Here is a 10623-nt window from a genome sequence, read left to right on the forward strand (position 1 = left end):
TGATTCGGAATCCTGCTGTGCTGGGCTAAGACGAGCCCTCCTGCCTCTTCATGGTCCAGAGGCACTACGATCATCCGAATCAGAGGACGACAGCTTTGGATCTGCCAAACTGTATTCTAGCCCATCCACTCACTGCAGCAGTGAGGATGGTTATCAGCTTGCAGTGGGTGTGGAGGGATCCTGTGATTTAGAATGTGACGACGACTCCACAGAGAGCGAGAATCAGGATCCTGCTCTTCAGCTTCACCCATATGACGTGTGTGGCACCGAGCTAGACAGAGTGGACAGACGGGCAGATAGCGGCCATGTGAAGGAGGTGCCCGTTGAGCCTTCTGTTGCCAGTTTAGTGTAGGTTGCACCACGTTTGGACTCTGACGTCAATAGGATCAGTTTATTCGAAATCACGAGGGAGGGTTTGGAGGGGTAGCAAGGGTCAGTGACAGATCCAAGCCTTGGCCCATATTGCATGCAATTTCGAAAGGCGCCCTGCCCTGTGTGTTATAGCACTGAGTGTCGTGGCCACTGGGCCCACATTGACCTTGGAGACTACTTCCTCAACCCCGGCCACATCAAAAGCTGTATTGAAACTCTGGAAAAAATATGCTTTTACTGTAGCGGCTGTGCCCACCTGTGCAAACATGATATACCCAGCAGCTGTTGTGAAGACCAACCTAAATTTTCAATTAAATAGGTGGGTAGCATCAAAATGATCATGGTGAAAGAAAGAACCTCCAAAAGTCCCCAGTACATCCTTCACCCAAGTTCTGCCCAGACTTTTTTATCATCAGTTCCCGAAAAAACCTGGAGGTACCTAAATATGACCAACCCAGTGAAAGAGTATTTTTTCCGCTACTTACCCGTGTGTCCACTGTCTATGCGCCTTAAGAATGTGGGTGAACAAGCTTTTCATCATCCACTCACCATCGCCTATAATGATATCATTCGCGAGAAAATAGCCATGAATAGGCTTTCCACACAATGTGACCGAGTTCTAAGGAAAGCGTTGGGTAAAGTAACGGGTGATAAGTACATAAGCGGGGATGAAATTAAATACGTGATAAGTAGTGTGCTTAACCAGTTCACAACGCCCAATGCTGAGGAATTAGGCATTCCAGTAAACAATCTCGATATTGATGACACAGAAAGTGAAGATGAGGATGATTCAAGTAGTTGCAGTAGTAGTAGCAGTAGTAACAGCAGCAGTAGTAGTAGTAGTAATAGTAGCAGTAGTAGTAAAGAACAAAAAGGATATGAACCCGTACGAGGAAGTGAAAGTAGCCCAGATCAAAACCCACAGCCAGTGAAAAACACGGATAAAAAGTATATATCAGACTATGATGGAATGGGTAAGCTCGGGGCAGACTCAGATAAGAAGAATAAAGGAATAAAGAAACTAAAGAGAGTAAAAAAGAAAAAGAAGAGCAAGAAAAAGGAAACCAAGTCAAAAGAGGAAAAGGCTGCCAGGAAGAAAGCGAAATGTAAACTTAATGCATTCAAAACCAGCCTGATGGATATTCATAATCAAAGAAATCAAGTGTATCTGTTACTAGCAGGGAGAGTGGCTGCAACACAAAAAGCCCAGCAGTCATGGATGGATGATAAGACTGGCCTGCTTCGTCATAACCTTCTGGGTAAGCCCATTGAGCAGTGTGGTCGTGCAGTGTTCACAGGAAGAAACGATTTAGCGCTGGGGGAAGCAGGAGTACCGGTTGCCATTGCTTCTGGTCTCTTTGTGGAGGAAACTGTTCAGCATCGTAATCTGGAGGCATTGCAGAAACTGGTGGACAACTATCCAAAATACCCATGTGTAAATGCCGTCATCAGGGGAGATTTGAGCCATGATTTTGAGAAAACACAACCTCAAAATTCTGGTGAGGCACGGTTCCGTCTGCAGAAAGGTGATGTGGTGAGGCGGCATCTTATGGACGGAGATAGTGTGGCTGTCAACCGGCAACCCACCCTGGCCAAAAGCAACATTGTTTATCACAGGGCCCGAATAACAGACACAAAGTCCATTAGTCTTAATATTTCAATGACGGATAATTATGCTGCTGACTGTGATGGAGACGAAATGAATATATATGTCCCCATGGCAGATGATCTGAATGGCATGTTGGCAGCTGCTGACCATAACACTGTTTTCAGCAAAAATGGTAAGGTAGCCACCAAGTTGAAGCAAGATGGGTTACGTGCAGCATACACTCTTAGCCAGCAATACTGGTTCTTCACACGGGAGGAGATGATCAACATAGTACCACAGGGTTGTCAGCTGCCACCTCCTGTAATGTTCACACCTAAAGAGCTTTGGACCGGTAAGCAATTACTCTCACTGGCCCTGCCCAACAGCCTTGTTATAGATGATACTGAGACAATGATAATGGACAAATTTGTTGTGCGCCATGGGTAGTTGCTCTCTGGGGACATGGACAAAGCTGGACAGGACAAGCTGCTAAATTGCTGTAAGACGCAGTACGAGCCAGCTGTCATCATGACAACAGTGACACAAATTCAACAGATTATTGAAGCTTTCACTGGTCTGCACTGGAGTTCAGGCATGACATTCTCTGACACAGACTGGTCTTGTCCTCCTGCTAGTAAACCCGCCATAACTCAAACCCTCAACACACTTTTGGAGTGTGCATCTGGTATTGTTTGTCCGGAGAAGAGAAATGTAAAGTTACGAGGTATCCTTCCACGCCTTGCTCCAACACTGCTGGATGCCCTTCCTACCTACAGTAACAGTAGAGAAATGCTAAAAGCTGGATCAAAAAAGAGACCAGAAAAGTTACTTATGGCTGCAATTACTATGGGCCAGTCAAATTTGAGTGATAAGTTACCACCTAAGCAAGTGGATGGTAAGAGAGTGCTTCCCTTTTGCATCCGTGGTGAAAGGAGGCCAGAGGCAGAAGGCTATGCATACTCCAGCATAGAAAATGGTCTTTTGGAGGGAGAAATGGCAGTCGTAGGACAGACAAAAAGACAGAATATCTATCAAAAACACTGCGCAACTGCCTAGAGTGGGTATCTCCAAAGAAAACTAACAAAGTTCTTGGAGGACGTAACTATACGACATGATGGTACAGTAAGGGATGGCAAAAATGACATAATTTAGTTAGTATATGGGGGGGACGGGTTTTCTCCAGAGAAGTGTGTCCCTGTCACCCTCTGCACCACCCCGCTTACTCCGCTGCACCTACAAACCCACCACACACTTTTGACAGCTCAGGGATTAAGTGACGAAGACAAGTAGTTGTTGGAGAATGAACTGGAGCAGCTGAAGCAGGACCGGCAGTTCTTGCACTCAGTGTTCAAAAAGGATGAAGTTGAAGTTACATTGCCCGTCAATCTCCCCAGTATGGTGGCTCAAATTCTTGCCACCGAATCCCCTTGCAGCTCAGTCCCCAGTGTTAAAGGCGTTATTGAAGGATTAAAAGAATTCTTTGAGCATTGTGACAAGACAATTGAGTCTACCCAGGGGTGTCTTGCCACGGATGAATATCGTGAAACCATAAAAACGCGAAAGTTGAGAAGGGAACTGCTGCACAGAAGCGGAATGCCGTGCCACTCTGCACCCAGCATAGAAAACGATTCACGCTATCCCGAGTTTAACACAGACAGAGAATTGGCTTATTCCTATGAGGAGCTACAGGAGAGTCTGCCTGTCTCCCGGGTGCTGGGAGATCCCTTGGCTGTGTATAAATGCCATGTGCGGCAGCACTTGAGCTTCCAGCAGGTGATCCGCTATGGCATGACAAAGAATCAATTCTCATTTTTGCTGGGAAAACTTGCTTCCAATTTTCATAGATTTCGTCCTATAGCAGGGGAATGTGTAGGGGCACTAGCTGCTCAGGCCCTGTCTGAACCTTTAATGCAAATGACACTAAATGCTGCCCACCGTTCAGCTGTGTCCTCGGATGGTGATGCCATTCCTCGCCTTGAGGCATTATTAAATGCAACGGCACCGGATCTGATTCGTGAGAACGAACAACTTGGACTGAGTGCTGCTCGACAGTACATTGTGAAGGAAATACTGAAAGTGTATGAATCGGCCGGGGAAACTATAGATGTTCGCCATGTTCGCTTGGTTGTTGATTACATGCTGAGGAACGGTGATGTGTCTTCCTTCACACGTCATGACATCAACGTAAGAAATGATACTTTTCTAAAAGCTGCTGCATTTGAAGCACCCTCTAAACTGATGCACAAGGCGGGAAAAATAAAGGCTGCAAGTCTGGTGAAAGGCGTGAGTGAGAATGTTATACTCAGTCAAGAAACCAGTGTTGGACCTGGGTTATGTGAGTCTGTTGTCTGCTTGGGCTATAAGGGGCTGTACGATGATATTGGGAACAGCAACAGTGCTCCCATAGTAGCTTCACTGCCTGCAGTTCAGGATGACTCATGCTTTCATAGAGAAGAAGCTCTTTAGGAGTTCTACAGACTTGTTCAGCAGTCACTTGCACCCAGTGCCACCACTGCCACCACCCAACCTGCTGTAGGGCACACCAACTCCCCCTCTGCCCTAAAGAGGAAACACAGGCATACTGAGGAAGAACTGTCAGTAAAGAGAACAAAATATGACATGCAGTGAGATGGCATTCACCTCTGAGGTGATCATGGTAAGAGAGGCAGTGACATCCCTCAGGCACAGATGGTGAAGGAACTCTAGTTTCTCTTAGGCTGTTCTTGTGCACTAATTGCATACTGCTTTAACTGATACTTTATGATCATAATCTTATACTGCTTATGTCATACAACTTACTGTATATCTTTACTGCTTATACATTACTCTGCTTATTGGTTATATTTTACAATGCTTGTCTGCCATACTACTTACACCTTCTGCTACTTTTATCTTGATATCTTAAGCCTATGATCCCTCATACTGCTTATATCCTACACTGGTTATATCTGACGCTACATATATTTTATACAGATTGTCTCCAGTACTGGTTACATCATACTGGTCAAACACTAGATATCATAGTACTTATATAATGTAGTGCTTATATAACCACTCTTATATCTACTGTTTGACCAGTATGATGTATGCAGCATTGGATACATTCAATATAAAATGTATGCAGCATTCTATATAACCAGCGTAAGATGTTAACAGACTGAGGAATCAGATGATTAAGATAACTAGATATGAATTGCAGAAAGTGTAAGTAGTATGAGACACAAGCCACAGAACATTGTATTTTATTCCACTTCGTTATTCCATGTGGTAGGTGGCGGCCACCATCATCCACTCACTTGATGTAGAGCTGCCTACTTCTTCCTTAGCCTTTATCATTCTTTTTCTGTGTCTGCCCTCCTTTCTTCATATTTCTCCCATCTTTCCTGTCACTTCTTATTGCTTTTCTTTCCTTTACAGGTGGCTTTCCATTGAATGACAAGCCAAATGGTTTCCTATAAGCCAAGAAACCATTTACTACGCTGGTTGGTAACCATATAACCAAACCATACGTGCTCCCTACGTGTCAATAAGTGGGTTGGTGGAGGATTAGTGCCCCTCCCCATAAAACAAATAACTCAAAGTCAAATGGCCACCCCTTACGGGATTGTGGCGTTTGGCAATAGATAGTTATTCCATCTTATGCTACCACTTAGTTTTTATATGTTTCACTACTAAATATTAGGTACAAGATTAAAAGTCACATTTTCTGGAAAGCATGAAGATGTACTAATGTAATATATCTTAATTGTAGATATAATATATAGTAGTCGTCGCCAAGCTATCGTAACAGTGTGTAGATTTGTAGAGATTTTACGAAAGGAGAGAATGTTCGTTGTACTTGTCGTAGATGGCAGGAGAAAGATAAAGATGAGTCTGGGGTTTGACTGTAGTTTCTTTCCTTCAAAGGGAATATCTCAAGAGTAATACTGAGTATGTCTTACAAGAGCGTACTGAGGTGAGAGTGGTTACTGGCTATCCGGCGTCCTTCTTCCTACTCTCCTCGCCATCTCTATTCTCTCCTAAACCCCTTCTGCTCTGTCTCTTCCATTTCCCCTGTATATAAGTGGTTGTGTCACGTGTAGGGGCACGGGTGTGTGGAACCTTCCCGAGCCTGGGGACTCTCCTATCAGGCGTCACACTTTGCTGTGTGTGGAATTCCTAACTGAGAATGTGCAAACGCCACTTCTTCTAGCCCTCTCTCCACGGCATGACTTTCATCTAACCTCTGTATTACATATATACGTTACTAGCTATTATGTAGTGTGTTATGATATTTTAGAGTCCAGACATACGGTTTTTGGCTCTGTGGTATTCGTATCACAGAGCCTAAAACCATATCACCAAGGCAGGGACAATAAAAGAACATGTAACACAATCACTATATTTTTTATATAGAATACTCTTTGTGGCCTGTATGGCTGAGTAATGGTTGTATCATAATCAAGGCACTTAAGCTGTGGGGTCACTTATACTTAAATACTTGTTACGCCATAATGGTGCTTACTGGATAAACAGAAAGAAAAAGATATAGGATGGGGTTACAGATAATTTTATTTGCTCAACCTTGTGTCTGTGGTTCTTGGCCCTGGATTATTCCTATTACTTCAAGTATTCCAGTTTATTGTCAGATGCCTTAATCCTGTAAGGGGTGGCCACAAACAAAACGCCTCCATGTCACCTTCTCCCCCGCCATTTTGCTGCCCTCCCCCCAGCCCACACCTCTCTCTCTCTCATTTACCTCTCCACCCCATCCCTTCATCTTATGCTTGGTCTCCCTCTTCCTCTACCCCCCCCACCTCACTCACATACACTCTTCATATTAGTCTCTCGCTCTCCATCCTCTCCACATGGCCAAACAACCTCGCTGTATTTCTCCTAACGCTTTCTGGCACATCCACACCACAATGCTCCATCACTTCCTCCTTTGTCAGTCTGTCTCTCCATGTCAACTCCACAGGCTCCTCTCAAATAACTCATTTCCATTGCTCTCACTTTTGACTTGTGTCCTTCCAACAAGGTCCAAGTTTCACTTCCATAAGTTAGCGTTGGTATCACAGTACTATCATGCAGCAACTTTTTTACTTCCATGCTCACTTCCCTGTTTCTTATCACTGCTTTCAAAGAACCAGCAACCATTCCTCCCTTTTGTATCCTTTCAAGAGCTTCATCCTCTAAACTTCCATTCTTACTCATCACACTACACAAGTACATAACGCACTCGCATTTTCCATTTCCTCCTCATCCAGCCTCACTGTACATTCACTGACTTCACCTCTCTCAAAGACCATAACATTACTCTTCCCTACACTCACCTTTAGATTCCGTTTCTTACATACTCACCCAAACTCATCCACCAAACCTTGCAGCTCCCCTTCGTCTTCATTAAACAACACAGTATCATCTGTAAACAACAGTACAGGGAGTTTCCAAACACTATCCTCTATCATTAGGGCCACTCCAACATCCACTACCCTACCTTGAATCTCTTTTATAACCCCATCCATATAAACATTGATCAACCATAGAGACATGACACATCCCGTTTCAATCCAACCTTCAGAGAGAAAAATTCACTTAGTTCACTATCGACACACATTGCAGCCTTAGCACCCTTATACATGCTCTTCACGGCATTCAACAACTTCCCATCTACTCCATATATTCTTAATACTTTCCATAATCCTTGTCTAACCACCCTGTCATCTGCTTTCTCCAAATCCATGAAGACCGCATACAACTTCTTTCACTTCTCTAGAAACTTTTCCGCTAAAGATCTAAGAATGAATATCTGATCTACACAACTTCTTCCCTTCCTAAAAACCTCCCTGTTCTTCTCCAATTAATTCCTCTGTTCTTTCTCTAACTCTGTCAATAAGTATCCTACCATACACTTTTCCTATTACACTAAGAAGGCAAATGCCCCTTTGATTACCACATACTTCTTTTTCCCCTTTTCCTTTGTACAAGGGAATAATTATGCCTGACTTGCAATCCTCCGGGACTCTACCCTCCTTCCAGGCCAATCTGCACATGTTCCACATCCATTCTACTACTATCTCTCCCCCATGCTTCAGCATTTCACCACACACTCCATCAATTCCTGGGGCTTTCCCCATTTTAACTTTCTTTACCGCTTCCACAACTTCCATCCTACTGATTTCTTCCTCTCTTCTCACATCCCTTCGTCTCCCGGCCATTCCCCAGCCACTTATACTCGCATTACTTTCATTCTCTATGTTCAACAATTCCTTAAAATGTTCTCTCCATCTACTCACTTTTTCTCCCTTCTCAACTAGTAATCTACCTTTTTTATCTTTCACTCCCCAACTAACTTCTTTGGCAGCCTGTCTAGCTCTCTTTACCTCTTTCCAGAAAATTTTCTTACATTCCCTGCACTTTACACTCAAATTCTTTCCAAATTCCTCATCCACTTTCTTCTTACTCTCTCTTACTAATCTTTTCACCTCTCTCTTCCTCTCTGCATATAACTCTCTCTTCCGTCTCTCAACTTATTCCACGCCGCTGTTTCTCATTCACACATTATATGCTTCTTCTTTTGTGCCACAGGCTCTCTCACGTCATCCCTTGTTTGTCAGAGTAACTGCTGAGATGGACGCTACTGGAAGCGAGTGGAAAGCTGAGGGGTGGAGTCATCAGCATATGAGTGGATTGAGTTAGAAGTACAGCTTTTGAAGATCTTTGATGAAAAATAGGAAGAGAGTTGGTAATAGTTGGTAAACAGGGAAGTGAGCATGGAAGTAAAAAAGTTACTACATGACAGTATTGTGATACCAACTCTAACGTACGGAAGTGAAGCTTGGACATTGTTTGCAGGACACAAGTCAAGAGTGAGAGCAGTGGAAATGAGTTATTTAAGAGGAGCCTGTGGAGTCACGTGGAGAGACAGGCTGACGAATGAGGATATAAAGGAGCGTTGTGGTGTGGATGTGGATGTGATAGGAAGCGTTGTGAGGAACACACTGAGGTGGTTTGGCCATGTGGAGAGGATGGAGGGTGAAAGACTGACGAAGAGAGTGTATGTGAGTGAGGTGGAGGGTGGAAGAGGGAGGGGGAGACCGAGGATGAGATGGAGAGATGGGGTGGAGAGGTATATGAGAGAGGGGGGTGTGAGTTGGGAGCAGGGCAGTGAAATGGCGGGGGACAGGGCGACTTGGAGGCGATTTGTTTGTGGCCACCCCAAACGGGATTGAGGCGTCTGGCAATAGATAGATAGATAGATAGATAGTTGGTAATAGGATAGAGCCCTGAGGAACACCACTATTGATAGATCTAGCAGAAGAATGGTGGCCGACTACAACAGCAGGTCTAGAACTACCAGAAAGGAAGCTATAGATGAAGGTACAGATAGAAGGACAGAAACGGTAAGATGGCAGTTTGAAAATTAAAGGTTTATGCTAGACTCGATCAAAAGCCTTTGAGATGTCAGATGCAATGGCAAAGCTTTCGCCAAAGTCCCGAAAGGAGGATGACCAGGAGTCTGAGAGGTTGGTGAGCAGATTGCCAGTGGAACGTCCCTGAGGGAACCCATACTGACGATCAGAAAGAAGGTTGTGAGAGGAAAGATTCTTTTTCTTTATTTTTTTTTTTAAGAATACTGTAGATTAGAAAACTTTTGACAAACAGGATGTTAAAGCAATTGGGGAATAGTTTTCCTTACCAGTCTTCTGCAACCTTTCTTGGTCTTGTCTTTGACTTTCGGTTAATCAGGAATGCCCATGTTTCTTTCCTTCGGTCACCCACTCTTCCTCGCCTTCACTTGCTACAAGCTCTGTCTCATCTTTCGTGGGGCGCTGATCGCACCACGCTTCTTCGTCTCCACTCTGTCCTTATTCTTTCTAAACTCGATTATGTGTCATGTCTGTTCTTCTGCCTCTGCCCATACTCATTCGAAACTAGATTCCCTTCATCATACTGGTCTTCGTTTAGCCATAGGTGCCTTTCGGTGAACCCCGGCCACAAGTCTCTGTGTCGAATCGCCCCCTTCCCTCTTTGCTCTCGTCGTTTTCTCCTTACAGTTAAGTCTACTTCAGTTTCCTTCTAATATATTGCTCCGCCCTCCCCTCTCTCTCTGTCATTCTTTTCAGCCTGCCTCTCATTTCCTCCTTCCATTCTCCTTCCGTGTTCCTGCTCTTCGTCAGTCCGTCGGTTTCGCCTTTCCACCCATTCTTCGCCTTCGTCCTGTTTCTTTTCCTTCATGGTTTCTACCTCCTCCAGTGGTTTGTTCTTTTCTCTCATGTTCTCGCTCTCTTCTTTCTCCTGTCACTCTCCGCTCCCTTTTTCTTGAATACATGTCTTGTCACTCTTGTGCTATTCCTGTCTTTGCCGATGGTTCCAAATCTCTTCGCGGTGTTGGTTTTGCTGTCGTCTCCCCCGAGTCTTCTTTTTCCACTTCCCTTCCTTCTGTTGTGGGCATTCTCAAGCGGAACTTTATGCTATTCTTTTCGCTCTGAAGTATCTGTTTCGCTCCTCTTCCTTCTCTTTTGTTGTCTTCTCCGATTCTCACAGTGAGCTTTCTTCTCCACGGGCCTCTTCTTCTCATTTCCTTGTCACCTAGATTCAAGAGTGGCTCTTCCGTTTTTCTGTGCGTAAGAGGTCGATTCAGTTTTGTCGGGTCCCTGGTCATGTTGGGATTGCCGGTAATA

The 10623-nt window shown here is 44.4% G+C and overlaps 1 protein-coding gene and 1 pseudogene across 1 annotated transcript in view; both read left to right on the forward strand.

Annotated features, from left to right (window-relative positions):
- The first annotated feature begins 1507 nt into the window (after positions 1-1507).
- On the forward strand, positions 1508-3016 carry LOC145393829 (uncharacterized; annotated as a pseudogene).
- Positions 3017-4589: 1573 nt separating this feature from the next.
- Positions 4590-10623, forward strand: part of LOC145393830 (uncharacterized) — a 122149-nt gene continuing 116115 nt past the window's right edge. Inside the window, exon 1 of the mRNA XM_080267874.1 lies at positions 4590-4616. Coding sequence (XP_080124000.1) covers positions 4590-4616 — 27 coding nt within the window. The remainder of the gene's footprint in view (positions 4617-10623) is intronic.

Source organism: Coenobita brevimanus, chromosome 25 (genome assembly GCF_032717465.1).
Source record: "Coenobita brevimanus isolate Jiangsu-jjx chromosome 25, ASM3271746v2, whole genome shotgun sequence".
Taxonomy (NCBI): Eukaryota; Metazoa; Arthropoda; class Malacostraca; order Decapoda; family Coenobitidae; genus Coenobita; species Coenobita brevimanus.